This window comes from Oncorhynchus keta, chromosome 6 (genome assembly GCF_023373465.1).
Source record: "Oncorhynchus keta strain PuntledgeMale-10-30-2019 chromosome 6, Oket_V2, whole genome shotgun sequence".
Taxonomy (NCBI): Eukaryota; Metazoa; Chordata; class Actinopteri; order Salmoniformes; family Salmonidae; genus Oncorhynchus; species Oncorhynchus keta.
This window is the reverse complement of record NC_068426.1, coordinates 33,598,403-33,620,631: the sequence shown is the minus strand read 5'-3', so window position 1 is coordinate 33,620,631 and position 22,229 is coordinate 33,598,403. Positions and strand designations below refer to the sequence as shown.

The 22,229-nt window shown below is 44.8% G+C and overlaps 1 protein-coding gene across 4 annotated transcripts in view; it reads right to left on the bottom strand.

Annotated features, from left to right (window-relative positions):
• The window catches only part of LOC118385569 (disabled homolog 2-interacting protein-like), a 235,590-nt gene that overhangs the window by 126,442 nt on the left and 86,919 nt on the right, over positions 1 to 22,229 (bottom strand). For all 4 annotated transcript variants that reach the window (XM_052521327.1, XM_052521326.1, XM_052521325.1 and 1 more), the window contains one exon: positions 6,751 to 6,860. In XM_052521327.1, the coding sequence (XP_052377287.1) occupies positions 6,751 to 6,825 (75 nt within the window). In that variant the 5' untranslated portion in view covers positions 6,826 to 6,860. The remainder of the gene's footprint in view (positions 1 to 6,750; positions 6,861 to 22,229) is intronic.

The window sequence follows — 22,229 nt, the reverse complement described above, 5'->3', positions numbered from 1 at the left end:
ACAACTACATTGTGCGGATACATTGAGGTTGTCCGTTCATTACCTTAGGCTATCTGCCGTTAGTGCGTAAGCCTAAGCTTTTAGGGCCTATAACTGTACGCACGACAAGCAGCCGAACATGCCAATCGCCACTTTGCTTTTGGGAAGTGGTGGCTGATCCACGGTGGCAAAGAGAGACGTCAGAGTTGAATTCAATAAGAGAAAAGCGGCGAAATGGAGAGCTGGAAATAAAGAGAAGGGAGGGGCCCGAAAAGTCATGTTTAGGAAAGAAATTGGTGAAAGAGGATGATAAAGCGGGTGACCGGCTATGTTATGTGTGATGATGGCGAGGCGCTTTACAAATTCGACAGACGGAAGACAGGGACTTTAAATAGGCCTATGGCGTCAAGGGGACAGTAGCCTGATGTTCAGATGGGTTAAATGGAAACTGAAATCTGGCCACGGGATTGATTGATGCCTCTTGGGTATTTCAGACTGTTTACATGATGAATCTGTCCCGTTTAAAAAAAAAATGATTGGGCTTTGCTTATCGTGTATTGTTGTGTATAATGACCTGTATTTGATTGTGTATATGAATGTGTAGTTTCATGTGTTTATTGTGTTTTTTCCCCTGTGTATTGCGGTGCTATACAGGGCTCATCTGGAAAAGAGACCTCGCTCTCAGCATTGACTCCCTGTCAAAATACATGTTAAAATGAAAAACAATACAGGAAAGAAAGCTCTCACATGTTAAGTTCTGCAGAATTATATACATATATAATTATACATACATTTCTTGCAGAAAAAATGATACACCAAATGTAGGCTATATTTTAATTTGGGAACAGGAGTGACCCAACTCACTAACACACCCACTAACACACCCACTAACACACACACACACACACACACACACACACACACACACACACACACACACACACACACACACACACACACACACACACACACACACACACACACACACACACACACACACACACACACACACACACACACACACACACACACACACACAGTCTTGTCCAGCTAACCTTCTGGGGACACACAACTCAGTCCCATTCAAAATCCTATTTTCCCTAACCCCTAAACCAAACAAGTACTCTTACCCTTACCCTAACCTCAACCCCCCAAAACCTAACCATAACCCTAACCCTAAACCTAATTCTCACCTTAACCCTAAACCCCCTAGAAATAGCATGTGACCTCGTGGGTACTAACAAATTGTCCTCAGTTGGTAAAATTTTGGGTCATTTACTCTTCTTGTGGGGAATAGTTAAACACACACACGCGCGCACACACACACTCACGACTCTATAACCCTCTAAAAAGCAGAAGTAATTCCACATCTCACACACACAAAGGCGACCTCTTTTTCCCTGCGAGAGTTTAGGACTGCACGCGCGCTGAGCTAACAAATGAAAGCCCCATCCGTTCCTCTTAGCCAGATAACTACAGTAAGTGAATGGAGCCCTGTCCCTGTAGGGTAATGGAGGGGGGGTGTATTTAGTGGCTGGCTGGCTGGCTGCTTTGGCTTGCGTTGTTGGTCTCTCTCTCCCTGTCTCTCATTCCCCTGACCTGAACCTCAGCTACAGGCTGTTTCGAGAGAGAGAGAGGGGGAGGGACGGACAAAAGCTACAGGTTATTTTCCCAGTACTACTCCTCTCTCTCTCTCTCTCTCTCTCTCTCTCTCTCTCTCTCTCTCTCTCTCTCTCTCTCCTCTGACTCATATTTGATCTGGGGGACATGATGAGGCTGTGTTGGCCTATTTACTCTGTGATTTGAAACGCTCTGTTTACAAATTCATGTACTGCCTGTCGCGAATTGCATACAAGTTGACGGTGTCTATTTTCGGATCACTTCTGATCATTTCTGATCACACTCCTTTCGGTAGGAGTGGGTTACAACTACCATCCACCACCCGAGCCTCAGGGAACCAAGGACACTGCCCTGCCAAGGTGAGCCATTCGTCTAGCTCAGGGGTAGGCAATCCTGGCCCTGATTAGATAGAGAGACATGAGTGAACGAAAGAGAGGGTGTGATAGAGAAACAGGAGGGAACGAGAGATGAGCAATACAAGAGAGAGAGAGAGAGGGGTGAAAGAGGGTGAATGAGCAAAAGAGAACTTAGTAAAGGACCACCTCCCTCCTGGAGACTCATGGCTCATATGTGTTGTATAAGTGATGTGTGAGCTGGTTGGTTTGCCGATCAGGCCCTTGTCACTGCCCGGTTCTCTCCGACCCGCGTGGACCCGCTCCACACTAAGACAACACGGGACGGAGGGCATTTTGGGTCGAGTTTTTGGGTCGAGTTTAACACAGTTTAACACAGTGAAGTGACATGAAGTGACACCTTCCCTCGTTGCACCTTACGACTTACGACCTGTACTGGGACGGCCCTCTTCGTCCTCAACTCAACCTTAAATGCCATTCAAACTATCGCTTTGATCGCCGTGAGATGCTCTCGCAAACGATCCATACTTCCACATATTTCCAAACCCTGTGCTTATAAAAGATGATCAACACTTGAATACATAAAAACTTCACCGCATTTAAATGACTTAATTTAATAACATTAATATTCTTCAAACCTCCATCCATTTATAACATTCCACCATCCAAGACACCAAACTCATTTATGTAAAACACGTTAAACATGCCTCTGACTGTTAACAGTAAAGGCTGTTTACAGAACGACACCTTTCCGTTCATTATTGTGACACACATTCTCCTAGCCTGGTGGTTATCGTTGTGAGAACACGCTAGCAACATGCCGGTAGCAACGGAGTGGCGTCATGACGATACGGCTGTCACAGCCAGAGGAGACCCCTTTACCATTACATGTTAGCACACTGTCCGTCACAACAGCCTCGTTCGTAGGTCCCAACTCACCTAGGCTGACAGCTAATTAGGCCTAGTGTGTGTGTGTGTGTGTGTGTGTGTGTGTAGGTGAGAGTGTGCATGATGGTACGGCTGGGTCAAAAATAACCAAACGTGTGTTCTGTCCACTATTCACCCAAAGCTGAGTTGCATTTAACCCAGTATTTTTCAGAGTATAGCAGATAATAATATAGCAATACATCCAGTGAGGACCTGCAGTACACGAGAGTAAATTAACAGAGAGTAAACATACGGCAAGGTACAGTAAAGCCCTAGAATACACAATCAAATATGGATTTGTTGACACTTACAGTGCTGTGAAAGAGTATTTGCCCCTTTTCAGATTTCCTATATTTTTGCATGTTTTTTTTTTACACTGAATGTTATCAGATCTTCAACCAGAACATAACATTAGATAAAGGTAACCTGAGTTTACAAATAACAGCAAAAACGTGATACTTATTTATTGAATTAACAAAGTTACGCAACACCCAATTCACCCTGTGTGACAAAGTAATTGCCCCATTGCACTCAATAACTGGTTGTGCCACCTTTTAGCAGCAACGACTCCAACCAAACGCTTCCTGTTGATCAGTCTCTCACGTCGCCGTGGAGGAATTTTGGCCCACTCTTCCATGCAGAACTGCTGTAACTCAGAGACTTTTGTGGGTTTTCAAGCGGGAACGGTTCGTTTCAAGTCCTGCCGCAACATCTCAATCGGGATTAGAACTGGACTTCGACTAAGCCATTCCAAAACTTCTTCAAATGTGTTGCTTTTTAACCATATCCATGCAGACTTGCACCTGTGTGTCCATACTCCCGTTTCCTCTGCGCCAGCAGTTTGTTGAACCCCCCCCCTACACACACACACACAAAATCACTGGGCCAGAGTCTCCAATTAGACCCCTAGAACAATCTGAGACCGAGGGGGAGGAACGTAGGGGGGAGAGTGGGAGGGAATAGAGGGAGAGATTGGATGAGAAGAAGTCCTAATTCAGAATCAATTTGCCGAGGCGTTGCAATCAGCCTCAAGGGTTTGTTGTGTGGCTGTACGAGAAGAGTCAAATTGGGTTGGCACCACTCTCTCCACTTTAGCGGAGAACAGGACAAAATTGTGTATCCTGCACTCTTAGCATGAAGGTGCTATCTAGAACCTAAAATAGTTTGTCACCTGTCCACATTTATTAATTATTTAACCTTTACTTAACTAGGCAAGTCAGTTAATAAGAACACATTCGTATTTTACAATGACGGCCTACCCCAGCCAAACCCTCCCCTAACCTGGGTGACGCTGGGCCAGTTGTGCACTGCCCTATGGTACTCCTGATCACAGCCGGTTGTGATAACAAACCCTGGTGTGATCCCGGGTTGTGTGACCCCTTTATCACTGAGACTCAGTGCCTTAAACCGCAGAGCCACTTGGAAAGTCTCATTGTAGAACCCTTTGAAGAACCTTTTTGGTTCCAGGTAAAAAACCTTTTGGTTCCAGGTAGAAGCCTTTTGGGTTCCATGTGGAACACTTTCCACAAAGTTTTTTTTTTATCCAGAACCAAAAAGGGGTTCTCTTATGGAGTCAGCCAAAGAACCCTACACACACATGGGCTCCCGAGTGGAACAGCGGTCTAAGGTACTGCATCTCAGTGCCAGAGGTGTCACTACAGACCCTGGTTTGATCACGGGCTATATTACAACCGACCTTGATCGGGAGTCCCACAGGGCGGCGCACAATTGGCCCAGCGTCGTCCGGGTTAGGGGAGGGTTTGGCTGGGGTAGTCCGCCATTGTGAATAACAATTTGTTTGTAACGGACTTGCCTAGTTAAATAAAAAAATAAAAATTCTAAGAGTATGGGTTAGTTGTTTGGGGGAGAGAGAGAATTCTTCAACCAAGTGTGTGTGAAGTCTTCTTATCGAATCAGTGTGTGTGTTTGCATGACAGAGTCCGGGGCCGGGATAACTGTGTGAGAGAGTCATTTTGACAGATTTAGCTCAAAGCCTAGGAGGGGGTACTTTAGATGTCAGGACTGGTATTTCAGAAGGAGAGAGGGGGCTAAGAGCTGGGATGTCCTTTCACCAACTGGCCAGGATGGACGGAGGGTGAGGGATGTCACTCACTCACACATACGCATTCACACACTACATTGCATCTAAGTAAACGCATTGGGCATAAAGTGGACTGTACCCTTACTTGCCAGAAGAGGGCACTGTAATGACAAACATATGGAACAGTCTGCAGATAGGCTGATGTTAAATCTATTGTCTAAATCTATTGTGGGGGGGGGGGTTCTATGTTATGATTCTATGTTAGGTTTGAGATTTTATCGCTTATGGTTTAAGGGATGGATTGAGTTTGGTAAGCTGATCCTAGAAGAGTGCCTAATGGGCCAGGTACCTTCTACCTCTTATCATATCATATCCAAACGTGAACTTAATGGCCTCATGACTCAGGAGAAAGAGAAATGGTCATGTGACTCTTCAGCGAGACACAGTGGCTTCATCTCATCACTTTTCTCCTCTCCTCTCTCATTCTCTCCATTCCTCTCCTCTCCTCTCTTTTCTCATTATCTTCTTTCCTCTGGTCCCTGCAGGGGAGCAGCTTAACTGACACCCGATCGATGGATATAAAGCCTACCCGCTGTCTGTCGGACTCCTCTGTGTCTCACTAACACTTTGTCTCCTCTCTCTCGCCCCATTTTGTCCCTCTTCTGCACTCTCTCGCCTCACCTCTCACCTCTCTCTCAACTTCTCTCCTACCCTCTCGCTCGTACGGGCACGCGCGCGCGCGCACCATGAATGTTTAGCCACGGCAGGCGCAACCCCTTGCCACAACACTTCGTCTACACGCACAACCACACTACCGATCTCTACTCATAATCTCAACGAGCCAATCCACAGCAGCTTTATTTGCCATTAAAACCTGGTGGAAACAACTGCTCGGTTCATAAAACACACTGCAGTCTCACTTTGTGGAAGTTCAACCCGACGGCTCCCGTTGGCATTCATGTGTTTTTAATATGGCTTCCACTACACGGGGTTAGTGTCAGAGGCACATCAACTATCTTTTGTAGGTACGGTCAACAGACAGCAATAGTATTCTGTGGACACATGGCGTGGAGTGGAGGGTTTTGGCATTGTCATAGAGACAGATAGATGGAAGGAGAGCGAGTAGACAGAGACAGGAGCTCCATCAACTTGAATTCGACAAAAGATGGAAACCTTGGTAACCAACACGGGTGAAGCTAATGTATATGTTGTCAATCTATAGGAATAATTTCTGTTTGAACCAGTCAGAGTGGACAGAGAAGCATTTCCATTGGATCTGCAACGTAAAAGAGTTGGTTTGCATCCTGAATGTATCCTGATGACCGTGTACCGTTCACCTAGAGGTCCTCCTCTCCACTCTCATCTCTAATTTGATGGGGATGCGCTCTGCTTATAGGTGGCAAGCTACTTATGGATGACTCACAGAGTCTGCATTTCTGCAGTTTGTTAAGTAGCAGTTCAAATATCTGTTGAGTGAAGTGGCTCATTTTGAGCCAGCCAGGAGAACACATGTGAAGAGAAAACGAAATGAGTCCTATTGCACCACAGATGAATCATTCCACAACGGCTGGAAAGCTCAATAACTCCACACAACCTGTACATCAGAGTGTATTCAGAATGGGTGTTATGGAGAAACTCAATGAGATTCAGACTGGCATAGAACCACCTGGAGACCAGACCATACTTCTATTCGCGTTGACGTGACATGTCTCTGGCTCCGGAAGTCTCTCTTCCAATTAGTATTTCTTTCTTTCTGCCTCTCACACGCTCTTGACACACACGGGCGCGTGCAGGCACACACGCTGCATGCTCCGGCAGGCGAGTACTCACGGTGACTCTGAAGGGCGTGGCTGCTGCGGCAGGTTCCATGGTGTGGGTGATCTTGTCCGGCGCACCACCAGGCATGCTCCGTCGGCGGCCCGTTCGCTCCGGGGGCGACTCTGGGGGAGACAGGGAAGAGAGAGACAGGGAAGAGAGAGACAGGGGAGAGAGAGAGAGAGAGAGAGAGAGAGAGAGAGAGAGAGAGAGAGAGAAGAGAGAGACAGGGAAGAGAGAGACAGGGAAGAGAGAGAGAGACAGGGAAGAGAGAGAGAGACAGGGGCGAGAGAGACAGGGACGAGGGAGACGGAAGAGAGAAAGAGAGACAGGGACGAGAGAGACAGGGAAGAGAGAGACAGGGAAGAGAGAGAGAGAGGGACGAGAGAGACAGGGAAGAGAGAGAAACAGGGAAGAGAGAGAGAGAGAGAGAGAGAGAGAGAGAGAGAGAGAGAGAGAGAGAGAGAGAGAGAGAGAGAGAGAGAGAGAGACAGAGAGAGACAGAGACAGAGAGAGACAGGGAAGAGAGAGAGAGACAGAGACAGAGAGGACATCAGTCAGGATTATGGAGTAAAATACATGTTGTGCAACCGGCTTTGTTTCCAAAAGTCAGGCTCAGTTAAGCAACCAGCAGAACGTTTCTTTAATTTTGCACATTGTTTTCATGTTCTTGTTCAACTCCATTTCATTTGTTGTCTCTAAATAGACGGCCCTGGGGTCTATCTTGATCTGATACTGCTTTGTCTTTCATTGTGTGTCTGTTCTATGTGCAGTGATTTAATGCGACTCCTGTTATCACAGACAGTGATCGTTACCATCCTATCAGAGCCATGAGGTACCATGTGCTGCAGATCGGGACATGTCCACTCCAAGAATGTGAGACATGCCAAGTATGCATGTTGATACAGCGATACGCTTCAGACGATGGTACAGCACAGAACAGGACTGACATTAACCGAGGGTTGCCATGTTTTTGCAGATGGGTGAACTAACTTAACCCCTCACGGCAATGTTTCCATTCGAAACTGTAGCAATTAGCGCTTGAGGCACACAACTCATTGTTGTTTTGTTTTTGACAGGAGAGGTTTCATGTCTTCCATTGTGTTCTGGTCCATCTACCTTGTGATCGAAAGTGGACACTTTTCCCCTTAAGAAAACCACACAAAATCACCCCTGTCAGATACCGCATACTTTAAGGGAAAGGAAGACACCAGGAGACAGGTTTTTGGTGTTGTCAGTGTCGGTAGTCAGACTCCCCTGTCTGTCTGTTAGCCTGTCAGCGTTAGCTGTGCCACAGTAAATTAGAACGTCTGCTATGTTACAGGGCTGTCTGCGGTTTTAGCACACAGAGTAACTGGATAAAAGGACAAGACAAGGTCTGACTGAGGGAGAACACACGCGTCCTGCTGGGTGGGACAGACAACTGATGGGAACGTCCTGTACTGTATACACCTCGACTCAGTCCCGACTGTGCTGACGCCAGTATGCCGCACAACTCGCAGTAGGCTACGCGCGAAAACAAGCACTCAAGCGAAACTTTCGCACTTTTTTGACATCATGTGAACACTGAAATAGCAAATCAAATGTCACTGGTCATGTGCGCCTAATACAACAGGGGTCGACACCACTGCTTAGTGTGAACTCCACCCCCCCCCCAACCTTCTATAGCAGACACAGTGATCCCCCTCCCTCGACCTCTGTGAGGTCACTGGCAGGCCAATGTTGATCTGTCAGTTTAGGGGACATGACCGGTCTCTCTCTCCAATTCACTCTCAATTTTCAATTGGCACGGGAGACATGTGTTTCCATTGCCGAAGCGAGTGATTTAAACAAAACAACAAAAAAAACACAAGTGAGAAGACACAAAACAATATCAACAGAAAACTATTAGAAAGTGACCAGCGACCATTGCACTCACAAAGGGTTGAAAAAGAGAGGCATTTCAAGTGTTACATTATCAGCTGTGGAACGTGTTTAGCAGTGTGCAAATAGCTGTAGTACAAATAGTAGGGGAAGATAAATAAGCAGATACATATTGGTGGTATTTCTAACGCTGTTTGTTCTCCACTGGGTGCCCTTTCCTCAAGGCAACGGACCGCAAATCTTGCACACTGGTATTTCACCTAACAGACATGGGAGTTTATCAATGTTTGATTTGTCTTCAAATTCATTTGTGGGTCCATGTGATCTGTGGGAAATATGTATCTCTCAGGCGGTAACATGCTTGGCAGGGGGATAGGAAGTGCAGCTCGTTTTCCCACTCATTGTGTGGGCAGTGTGCACATAGCCTGGCTTCTCTCTCTCAGGTCTACCTATGGCGGCCTCTCTCAATAGCAAGGCTATGCTCACTGAATCTTTACAAAGTCAAGGATTTTCTTAATTCTGGGACAGTCATAGTGGCCAGGTATTCTACCACTCTGTACTCTCTGTTTATGGCCAGATAGCGTTCCAATTGTATTGATTCTTTCGAGGTTGTCAAGTAGTTATCTTTTTGCTTTCTCATAATTGGTTTGAGTCTAATTGTGTCTTGGTCTTGGGGCTCTGTGGGGTCTATTTGTGTTTGTGAACAGAGCCCCAGAACCAGCTGGCTGAGGGGACTATTCTCTAGGTTCATATCTTTGTAGGTGAGGGTTTTTAGGCGGTTGTAGAACTGAACAGCTCTTTTATAGATGTTGATAACTAGCAGGTATAGCCCTACTTCGACTCTGCATGCACAGTTTGGGGCTTTGCGTTCCACACAAGAATATTTTTGCATAATTCTGCACGCAGAGTCTCAATTGGGTGTTTGTCCATTTTTGTGAATTCTTGGTTGGTGAGCGGACCCCAGACCTCACAACCAAAGAGGGCAACGGGTTCCATAAGTAATTGAAGTATGTTTTTTTAGCCAGATCCTAATTTGGGACGTCAAGTTTTATGTTCCTTCTGATGGTGTAGAAGGCCCTTCTTGCCTCGTCTCTCAGCTCGTTCACAGTCTTGTGGAAGTTACCTGTGGTGTTGATGTTTTGGACGAGGTAGGTATAATTATTTGTGTGCTCCAGGACAACGGTGTTCAGATAGAATTTGTATTTATTGTCCTGGCTACGGGACCTTTTTCGGAACACCGTAACGTTTTGTCTTGCTGAGATTCACTGTCAGGGTCCAAGTCTGACAGAATCTGGGCAAAAGAAGCACCAGATCATCTGCGAACAGTAGACATTTGATTTCAGAGTCCAGAAGGGTGAGGCCAGGTGCTGCAGACTGTTCTAGTGCCCTCACCAATTCATTGAAATAAATGTTGAAGAGGGCGAGGCTCAAGGTACATTCCTGTCTCACCCCACGGCCCTGAGGAAAGAAATCTGTCAATTTTACATTGGCACCGCTTTCCGTCAATTTGCAATAGCAGACCACCGCGCCAAATTGAGTCTCTCTCTCGCTCTCGACTTTTTTTCTCAACAAAAAACAAACACGACACTGCACGTGGCTGTCACTATAGGAAGCAAAGCAGACATCTGTCAATCAACAATAAATCACGTCCTTACAAGGAAATCGTGCAGTTTTACCATAAGCCCAATGGAGTACAGATAAGGGTGCATAAGGTTTGCCAAAGGGTACACTGTTACACTACAGAATACACACATTTTAATTAGAAGGATTTAATAATTGGTAAAGAGAGACTGTAAAACGTGTTTTCCCGGGACTCATATGAAGAGCAGCCTGTTCTCCTCGTACGGTACACACTGTGCAGATGGTAGCAACATGTGTAGGCATGCAGTGCAATTTGACACACTAATTAGCTCACCACATAATGAGGCATGTGTGTAGAGTACTGCAGATCACAGTAGTTTCCTCTCTCATAGCGAACACATGCAGGGGCCAGCTGTGAATCCTACACTCAGTCACTGGTTGGAGGAATGGTTGGCTACAGGTTGGCTGTAAAGTGTTAAACACACACACACACACACACACACCTGTGTACCAATAGGGACTGGGGAAAGCAGGAGATGCACTAGCGAAACATAGGTAATACAGAAGACACTTGTGGAAGAAGAAATGCAAATTAAAGTTGCCCCTGTGTGAGTTAAACATATAAACCCTTGACACATCCTCAGTGATCTGAGCACCCGGAGATCTGAGGACAATTAATTATCTTGCTGCCATGGCAGCAGCCTATCAGGCACTTTATTGAACTTTATTTATCTTTGTGTGTGTGTGTGTGTGTGTGTGTGTGTGTGTGTGTGTGTGTGTGTGTGTGTGTGTGTGTGTGTGTGTGTGTGTGTGTGTGTGTGTGTGTGTGTGTGTGTGTGTGTCAGTCGAGGCTGCTGAGGGGAGCACGGCTCATAATAATGGCTGGAACGGAGGGAATGGCATGTGTGTGTGTGTGTGTGTGTGTGTGTGTGTGTGTGTGTGTGTGTGTGTGTGTGTGTGTGTGTGTGTGTGTGTGTGTGTGTGTGTGTGTGTGTGTCTGGCAGCAGACAGAGGTATGTTTTGTCTGTCAGGTCAGCTAGAGGGCACATACAGTAGATGTTTTGTCTTTGAGTATTTGAGTATTGAGTATTGTCTCAACGATGTCCACCCGCTGCCCTGTACAAGCCCTCCTCCTCTACCTCACCTCGTCCTTCAGCATCTTCTCGCTCACACTTCCTCTACCTCTCCCCTCATTCATGTCTTTCTCCTCTTCCTCCTCCTCTTCCTCCATAGTCCGAAAAAAAACAGCCATCCCTCCTACCTTCCCTACGGCTCTCACTCTTATCCTCCCCCCTTCCTCTACTTCTGTTTGCCCATAAACAGATCTCTCCATCCTCCCTAGCCCTCCCTAGCCTCACTCCATCTCCCTATCCTTCCCTCCATCCCTCCTAACAGTTGGTTAATAGGACAGAGTCTCACACCACCTGGTAGTGTGAGTCTCAGGGGACCTGGGAGACGATAAAGCCCAGACGGCAGTCACCTGGCTGGGCTTGTAACGTTGCTCAGCCTGGGTCTCCGAGTGTAGTTAATGGCCCTCCATAGGAGAGGCTGCAGAGCTTTGGGTCTGGCAGGGGAAGATAAGAGGCTGGATGGAGGAGAGAAGTGAGTCACTTCACTCCTTCTGAGAAACAGTACGAACCCATGAGAGATTGAGAAAGGTGCTGGAATCGCAGAGAAGGTGGTTAAACAGTTGTAGAGATGTGTGCGTTGGTACATGCAGTATATGCATCTCTTTCTCCCTCTCTTTCAGTTAAATTACATTTCAAGTTAAGGGCTTTATTGACATGGGAAACATATGTTAACATTGCCTAAGCAAGTGAACTTGGTAATAAACAAAAGTCAAATAAACAATAAAAAAAACAGTAAACATTACATTCACAAAAGTTGCCAAATAAATGAAGACGTTGCACGTTTCATATTATGTGCAGATAGTTAAAGCACAAAAGGGAAAATAAATCAACATAAATATGGGTTGTATTTACAGTGGTGTTTGTTCTTCACTGGTTGCCCTTTTCTTGTGGCAACAGGTCACAAATTTGCTGTGATGGTACACTGTGGTATGTCACCCAATAGATATGGGAGTTGATCAAAATTGGGTTTGTTTTTCAAATTCTTTGTGGATCTGTGTAATCTGAGGGAAATATGTGTTTCTAATATGGTCATACATTGGACAGGAGGTTAAGAAGTGCAGCTCAGTTTCCACCTCATTTTCTGGGCAGTGTGCATATAGCCTGTCTTCTCTTGAGAGCCAGGTCTGCCTGCGGCGGCCTTTCTCAATAGCAAGGCTATGCTCACTGAGTCTGTCCATAGTCAAAGCTTTCCTTAAGTTTGGGTCAGTCACAGTGGTCAGGTATTCTGCCACTGTGTTACACTCTGTTTAGGGCCAAATAGCATTCTAGTTTGCTCTTTTTCTTTTGTTAATTATTTTCAATGTATCAAGTAATTATCTTTTTGTTTTCTCATGAATTGGTTGGGTCTAATTGTGTTGCTGTCCTGGGGCTCTGTGGGGTCTGTTTGATAACAGAGCTTCAGGACCAGCTTGCTTAGGGGACTCTTCTCCAGGTTCATCTATCTGTAGGTGATGGCTTTGTTATGAAGGTTTGGGAATGACTTCCTTTTAGGTGGTTGTAGAATTTAACAAATCTTTTCTGGATTTTGGTAATTAGTGGGTATCGGCCTAATTACGCTCTGCATGCATTATTTGGTGTTTTACATTGTACACTGAGGATATTTTTGCAGAATTCTGCATGCAGAGTCTCAATTTGGTTTTTGTTCCATTTTGTGAATTTTTGGTTGGTGAGCAGAACCCAGACCTCACATCCTTAAAGGGCAAAAGGTTCTATAACTGATTCAAGTATTTTTTTAGCCAGATCCTAATTGGTATGTCAAATTCTATGTTTCTTTTGATTGCAAAGACTAACCTTCTTCCCTTGTTTCTCAGCTCGTTCACAGCTTTGTGGAAGTTATCAGTGGGGTATCAGCATCTAGATGCAATTTGTATTTGTGGACCTTTATTTTGGAACACAATTATTTTTGTCTTACTGAATCTCTCTCTCTCTCTCTCTCTCTCTCTCTCTCTCTCTCTCTCTCTCTCTCTCTCTCTCTCTCTCTCTCTCTCTCTCTCTCTCTCTCTCTCTCTCTCTCTCTCTCTCTCTCTCTCTCTCTCTCTCTCTCTCTCTCGTCAGAACTCTATTAGACATGTCTGTAGCCGACCCCTATTGTCCCTTCCAACCTCCAGAGTGACAGCTACCTTTCTCCTTCACTCGCTCCTCTCATTGTTTGGCCCCCAAGGACAATTTCCTCAATGCTCCATTCCCTTGGCAACCCCACCAGCCTAGCCGCACACTACCCTCCAGATGCCCTGACCAGGACATTCCAGGGAGAGGCATGCTCTTATTCCACCGCCAGCCCCCCTCCCCGACACCAAGGAAGCTTTCAGCTTCAAACAGCTTCAACTGAAATACCAAAACGAATGAATTTATCAGCCCAATTGGATTTGGTTAAGTCAGCATGTGTGTGTCTGTGTCATCGTCTGGGTGCTAGGTGTATTTGTATGAAGCAGTGTGCGGTGAGGTACATGTAATGTGTCACACACTGTGATAAGACAAAGAGACAGTAGCTAGATAGCATCAGGGTTAAATTATAGTAGGGAAAGCGGAACATGCAAGGACACTTTGCATGGTGAGTCGATAAAGTGTGTTTGAATGTGTGTGTGCGTATGAGTGTGCGCATGTATGCACATGCATTTGTGTGTATGAGTGTATGCAAAGGCATCATGCCCATAGGGGGCACAGGGGCATGTGCCCCCTCAGATTTGTCCTAGCCACAGCCATTTTATGAAGTTGGCTTTAGCTAGCCCAGATAGCTTCCCAATCTCCCAACCTCATTACTAGTTACCAAGAAGCCATTTCAGGCTATCAATCAAGTTGGAGTAGCTATCTTGTCTAATGATCTTAGCTGGCATGCCCGCTTGGGAAGGTTGGTAGACTTTAGAAAAGCAAGCAATCACTAAATGTACTGAACAAGACTCGCATTCCTTTCAATCTTTTACCCAGATTTTAGCAGAGATACAGAGAAGCATATGTGACTCGTTTCAGGAAACGAGGCATACGGAGCACGTCACTATTTCACAGGAGAGGCATTTGAACATAAACATACACTTTTTTCATCAAAATGTGTTTTTTTGTTGCCAGAAATGCCTTCTGGAACATGTGAACTGTCATATGCATTAATAACAAATGTGTATTCCCTCCATAAATATGAATACAATTATTAAATTAGTAGCCTAGTTGGTTTAGCCACAGAAAAAGACAGGAACCTTCTGGCTAGCCATGACTGGCTGAGATAATGGATGGGCTGGACAAATGCCGGGAGATGAGTTTGGATTGGTCTGCCATGTAACATGCTTCTTTCTGTCTGTAACATGAGCTGTTCAACGCATGTTGACAGTCCTTTCTACCATGCAATTTTTGAAAGATATAACGTTAGCCATCAGAGTGACTTGACACAACGCTGGCCAAAAAAGATGTAGCTACAAACAAAACAGAGTTAAAATGGTCCCAGTCTGCTGTGAAGCGTTCCTCCATGCATACGGGTATCTAGCTGCATTTTCAGGTATACGTTTCAAATTTTGTCAGAAAGTATTTTTTATTGCAAGTTAATAAAGCGTACTATTAGTTAGCTAGTGAACGTTAGCTTGCTGGCTCGCTAGCTAAAGTTACAAGTATGTAACAAGTGTAGTAATATTATTTGAATCAGAAAACCATTTGCATTGCAAGTTATAACCTAATGTTTCGCTAGCTAACATTGAACATTCTTTGCTAGCTTTAGCTACCTGCAGATTCAAACTACAATGTTTGTATTGGTAGTAGTATGAGTTGGGATTATGCCGGCTCATTGTTTAGCTAGCTAGCTACATGTCTAAACAAAAGCCTTCCCTCCGGCCAGATTACTACATGGCCCATCAAATTAGCCAGGTGTGTCTGGGAGTGATTTTGTATTTGTATATATTATGGTTCCCCATTGGCTGCTGCCAAGCAGCTATTCTGCCTGGGGTCTGCCAAAATTAAGGCAGTTATACAATTTTAAAAACATTACAATATGTTCATGACAAAATTCACAACACACTGTGTGCCCATACTCCACTGCCACATTATCTACAACACAAAATCCATGTGTACGTGTGTGTATAGTACATATGTTATCGTGTGTGTGTGTGTGTGCGCATGTGTCTGTGCCTATGTTTGTGCTGCTTCACAGTCGCTCTTCCATAAGGTGTCATTTGATCTGTTTTGCATCAGCTACCTGATGTGGAATAGAGTTCCATGTAGTCACGGCTCTAGTTACAGTCACCTATTGTATTTCATGAACATGTGTACACGTGTAGACAATAGTGAACAATCCACTTAGCTGGATGTGGCTGGAGGGTTATAGCATTTCCCTCACATGACCAATCAATTTCACCAATAATATATATATATATATATATATATTGTTTTACATAGAATTAAGCATGTATCATCCTCAAGTAATTTGTGCCCCCTTTTAGAGGGTATGTGTGTGTGCGTGCAGATGCTCGTTTGCGTGTGCATGTTGCTGAGCAGCTGGCTAGCATGCCGTGGTGTTATTGGGCTGAGCGGTGTAAAGACGAAGAGAAACCAGAAGGCGGTTAGCTGTGAATCAGGTGGGCTGAGTGTGTAAAACAGGATGAAAGTCAAGTACTGTAGAATAAACTTTTAGTGATCAATCAGCTCTCTACCCGCTACCCTCGCCAGCTCCACAGTGCGGGAGAAATAGACTGGAACATACACGGAGTGTCCAAACATTAGGAACACCGACTCTTTCCATGACATGGACTGACACTGTGAATCCAGATGAAAGCTACACTACCTGGCCAAAAGTATGTAAACACCTGCTCGTCGAACATCGCATTAATATGGAGTTAGTTCCCCCCCCTTTGCTGCTATAACAGCGTCCACTCTGTGGGGAAGGCTTTCCGCTAGATGTTGGAACATTGCTGCGGGGACTTGCTTCCATTCAGCCACAAGAGCATTAGTGAGGTCGGGCACTGATGTTGGGTGATTAGACCTGACTCGCAGTCAGCGTTCCAATTCATCCCAAAGGTGTTCATTGGAGTTGAGGTCAGGGCTTTGTACAAACCAGTCAAGTTCTTCCACACCGATCTCAACAAGCCATTTCTGCATGGACCTTGCTTTGTGCACGGGTGCATTGTCATGCTGAAACAGGAAAGGGCCTTCCCCAAACTGTTGCCACAAAGTTGAAAGCACAGAATCATCTAGAATGTCATTGTATGCTGCAGCGTTAAGATTTCCCTTCACTGGAACCAAGGGAACTATCCCGAACCATGAAAAACAGCCCCAGATCATTATTCCACCTCCACCAAACTTTACAGTTGGCACTATGCATATTTGTCAGGTAGCGTTCTCCTGGAATCCGCCAAAGTCAGATTTGTTTGGCCGACTGCGAGATGGTGAAGTGTGATTCATCACTCCAGAGAATGTGTTTCCAGTCCAATGGCAGGCAAGTTTTACACCACTCCAGCCGACTCTTGTCATTGCGCATATAAGCCATTGTTGCTCCTAGACGTTTCCACGTCTCAGTAAAAGCACTTACTGTTGATCAGGGCAGCTCTAGCAGGGCAGGAAGGAACGAACTGACTTGTTGAAAAGGTGGCATCCTATGACTGTGCCACGTTGAAAGTCACTGAGCTAGGAAGGGGTTTTATGTTTTGCACACTCAGTTCTACATACAATAAAGAGATGGCTCTCAGAGAATAAAAATGCATGCCTCACTCTTTGTATGTCTGTGTGTGTGTATGTGTGTGTGTGTGTGTGTACCATGCAGTCCTTGACGTTTTCCACATTTTGATACTTTACAGACATTCTAAAATGTATTAAATACATTTCTTTCCTCATCAATCTACACACAATACCCCATGATGAAAAAACAAAAAAGGTTTTAGATTTTTTTTTTGCAAATGTATAAAAAAAAATCATGAACAGAAATACCTTATTTACATAAGTATTCAGACCCTTTGCTATGAGACTCGAAATTGAGCTCGGGTGCATCCTGTTTCTATTGATCATCCTTGAGATGTTTCTACAACTTGATTGCAGTCCGCCTGTGGTAAATTCAATTGATTGGACATGATTTGCAAAGGCACATACCCATCTATATAAGGTCCCACAGTTGACAGTGCATGTCAGAGCAAAAACCATGAGCCATGAGGTCGAAGGAATTGTTCGTAGAGCTCGGAGACAGGATTGTGTCGAGGCACAGATCTGGGAAAGGGTACCAAAACATTTCTGCAGCATTGAAGGTCCCCAAAAACTCAGTGGTCTCCATCATTCTTAAAACAAAAGAAAATTGGAACCACCTCCCGGCCAAATTGAGCAATTGGGGGAGAAGGGTATTGGTCAGGGAGGTGACCAAGAATCCAATGGTCCCTCTGACAGAGCTTCCTCTGTGGAGATGGGTGAACCTTCCAGAAGGACAACCATCTCTGCAGTACTCCACCAAGGACACACAGCTACAATCTTTATGGTAGATTGGCCAGACGGAACCACTCCTCAGTAAAAGGCACATGACAGCCCGCTTGGAGTTTGCCAAAAGGCACCTAAAGGATTCTCAGACCATGATAAACAAGATTCTCTGGTCTGATGAAACCAAGATTGAACTCTTTAGCCTGATTGTCATGTGTCCCGTCTGGAAGAACCCTGGCACCATCCCTACGGTGAAGAACGGTGGTGGCAGCATCATGCTGTGGGGATGTTTTTCAGCGGCAGGGACTGGGAGACTAGTCAGGAACGAGGGAAAGAGGAATGGAGCAAAGTACAAAGAGATCCTTGATGAAAACCTGCTCTAGAGTGCTCAGGACTTCCGACTGGGTCGAAGGGTCACCTTCCAATAGGACAACGACCCGAAGCACACAGCCAAGATGACGCAGGAGTGACTTCGGGACAAGTCTCTGAATGTCTTTGAGTGGCCCAGCCAGAGCCCGGATTTGAACCCGATCTAACATCTCTGGAGAGACGTGAAAACAGCTGTGCACCGACGCTGCCCATCCTCTCAAACTCCAACCTGAGTTTGAGAGGATCTGCAGAGAAGAATGGGAGAAACTCCCCAAATACAGGTGTACGAAGCTTGTAGCGTCCTACCCAAGAAGACTTGAGGCTGTAATCTCTACCAAAGGTGCTTCAACAAAGTACTGAGTAAAGGGTCTGAATACTTATTTAAATGTGATACACCTGTTTTTAATTTTTTATATATTTGCAACCTGCTTTTTCTTTGTCATTATGGGGCAATGTGTGTATATTGATGAGGGAAAAAACAATTCAATCAATTTTAGAATAATGCTGTAACGTAACAAATGGGATCTGAATACTTTCCGAATGCACTGTGTGTGTATGTTTCTCTCTCTCTCTCTCTCTCTCTCTCTCTCTCTCTCTCTCTCTCTCTGTGTGTGTGTGTATGTGTGTATGTATGTGTGTGTGTGTGTGTGCGTGCGTACGTGCGTACGTGCGCGCTTGTGTGTGACCATGTGTGTAGCTGTTTATCATGTCGGTCTTTTACTGGATAATTTCCCCGGCCGATACAGAATGCATAAATCCAGGCTACTGCCGCCGTCTGTCTGGACCACACGCTGACTGACAGCCCCGGGGCACCTGTCAATCATCAGCCGTAGTCCCAGCAACAGATTGACATATTATGGCCTCCTTTAGGGTGCCTGGGAGTGCATAAGGATTGGTCTGGGCTCTTGTTCTAGCCACTACCACTGCTCATGCACGGGTAGATTAGGTAAACTTCTATTGAGAACAACTTATGTCATTTCCCTCCAATTGTGAAAGCAGAATTGAGCTACTTAGCTTGGTGACTAATCTAGTAAGAGGAGATGTAGAGGAGAGGACTCATCACAGGAGGCAGAGAGGTAAGGAGTGTGAAGACAGTGAATGGTAAGTCACCACCCGTCTTTATTCCCGCAATAGAATACACACACAGAGAATGCACTCAGATGTGTAAGTATGTAGGCACACAAGCACGTGCAAGCAAGCAAGCACACAAACATTACTATACTGTGCTTGAAGTACCCTCTCACCATTTGTTCTCTAGTAGTATATAAATAAAAGTTCAGGCTTTTGACTGATTCTGACAGTAGCAACACAACAAATAAATACAGGTGTATGAGCATGCCCTTGGCATGCTGTTACGGATAGCCCTAGCTAGTTTGTACGTCATTTAGAAGATCTCTCTCTTCCTTCAGCCAAATAATAACTCAACCACTCGAGGACACACAGCTACAGTTGAAGTCGGAAGTTTACATACACCTCAGCCAAATACATGTAAACTCCGTTTTTCACAATTCCTGACATTTAATCAGAGTAAATATTCCCTGTGTTAGGTCAGGTAGGATCACCACTTTATTTTAAGAATGTGAAATGTCAGAATAATGATTGCGAGAATGATTCATTTCAGCTTTTATTTATTTCATCACATTCTCAGTGGGTCAGAAGTTTACATACACTCAATTAATATTTGGTAGCATTGCATTTACATTGTTTAACTTGGGTCAAACATTTTGGGTAGCCTTCCACAAGATTCCCACAATAAGTTGGGTGAATTTTGGCCCATTCCTCCTCACAGAGTTGGTGTAACGGAGTCAGGTTTGTAGGCCTCCTTGCTCGCACATGCTTGTTTAGTTCTGCCCACACATTTTCTATAGGATTGAGGTCAGGGCTTTGTGATGGCCACTCCAATACCTTGACTTTGTTGTCCTTAAGCCATTTTGCCACAACTTTGGAAGTATGCTTGGGGTCATTGTCCATTTGGAAGACCCCTTCGCGACCAAGCTTTAACTTCCTGACTGATGTCTGGAGATGTTGCTTCAATGTATCCACATAACTTTCCCACCTCATGATGCCATCGATTTTGTGAAGTGCACCAGTCCCTCCTGCAACAAAGCACCCCCACAACATGATGCTGCCACCCCTGTGCTTCACAGTTAGGTGTTCTTCGGCTTGCACGCATTCCCATTTTTCTTCCAAACATAACGATGGTCATTATGGCCAAACAGTTCTATTGTTGTTTCATCAGACCAGAGGACATTTCTCCAAAAAGTACAATCATTGTCCCCATGTGCAGTTGCAAACCGTGGTATTGGCTTTTTTTGGCAGTTTCAGAGCAGTGGCTTCTTCTTTGCTGAGCGGACTTTCAGGTTATGTCAACATAGGACTTGTTTTACTGTGATATAGATACTTTTGTACCTGTTTCCTCCAGCATCTTCACAAGGTCCTTTGCTGTTGTTCTGGGAATGATTTGCACTTTTCGCACCAAAGTACGAAAAAGGGTTTGACAGAACACGTCTCCTTCCTGAGCGGATGACGGCTGCGTGGTCTCATGGAGTTTAGACTTGCATACTATTGTTTGTACAGATGAACGTGGTACCTTCAGGCTTTTGGAATTTGCTCCCAAGGATGAACCAGACTTGTGGAGGTCTTGGCTGATTTCTTTTGATTTTCCCATGATGTCAAGCAAAGAGGCACTGCGTTTTGAAGGTAGGCCTTGGAATACATCCACAGGTACACCTCCAATTGACTCAAATTATGTCAATTAGCCTATCAGAAGCTTCTAAATCCATGACATCGTTTTCTGGAATTTTCCAAGCTGTTTAAAGGCACAGTCAACTTAGTGTATGTAAACTTCTGACCCACTGGAATTGTGATACAGTGAATTATAAGTGAAATAATCTGTCTGTAAACAATTGTTGGAAAAATTACTTGTGTCATGAACAAAGTAGATGTCCTAACCGACTTGCCAAAACTATAGTTTGTTAACAAATGTGGAGTGGTTGAAAAAAACGAGTTTTAATGACTCCAACCTAAGTGCATGTAAACGTCCGACTTCAACTGTATGCCATTATAACAGGAGAGAGAGAGAGAGCTGACACCGGCTGACATCACTCCAAAGACTATGCCCTCTGTCATCATGTCACTCATAGGGCACTCTGCTAATGATTTCACGTTGATTTATTTCATCATTGCGAGGGCATTCGTCTCTTGGGGTTTATTTCAGAAACTCCATAACACCCTGGTCTGTCGGTGAAACGCTGCGAGCAGGACATTTAACGGAGCTCTCGGAGGAAAAGGCCAAAATGTGGTACTTACTAAAGTGGCCAGCGTCAACACATAAACAGCTACGGGCAACAGTAGCAATCGCTAACAAAGCCCACTGGCCACCAAAGAGAAATAAACTCTTAAACTGCGAAGGTTAATAAGAGATGAGTCTCGAGAGAGAGAGAGAGAGAGAGAGAGAGAGAGAGAGAGAGAGAGAGAGAGAGAGAGAGAGAGAGAGAGAGAGAGAGAGAGAGAGGCTGGGGGTTTAGAGGGTCTTCCTTGGGCTACACATATTACTGCATTATAAACTTGTCACGTCTTGACCACAACCTCCACAGGTAGTGCACGACAGTTGGCTCCTTCCAACTGAGAGCCAAAACTCTTACAGTAAATACTGTAATAGAATAGCAATGTTTTTTTGAAGCAACTGAAATGTGCAGATATTTTCCTTATTTTTGAGACTTGTTTTATTGAGTTTTTACCTGACATTGTTGCTGTAGCATTACATGTTTTATTTTGTCATTTAGTGGAGGGACAGAGAGACTTACAGTAGTGAGTGTATACATTTGTTTATTTTTTCAACCCCTTCTTCTCCATACTGGTCCCCCGTAGGGATCGAATCCACAACCGTGGCGTTGCAAGCACCATGCTCTACCAACTGAGCCTCACAGGTGTTTTTGTTTAACTGCACTGAGCCACCGAGCAGCAGCCAAAAAAAACCACACAAAAAAAAATAAAAAAATAAATAAAAATGTTTTTTTTTTAAAAACTACCCAGAGAATTATGAATGCTTTCAGTCACAATTTGTTTTAACCTCATAACAACTTCCATGATGCTGATCAAATAAAGCATGGTTTGTTCTAAGGTAAATTAAATATGGTAGCTAGTGTAAGCCTAAGAGCTCCGATCTATATAGCTCTG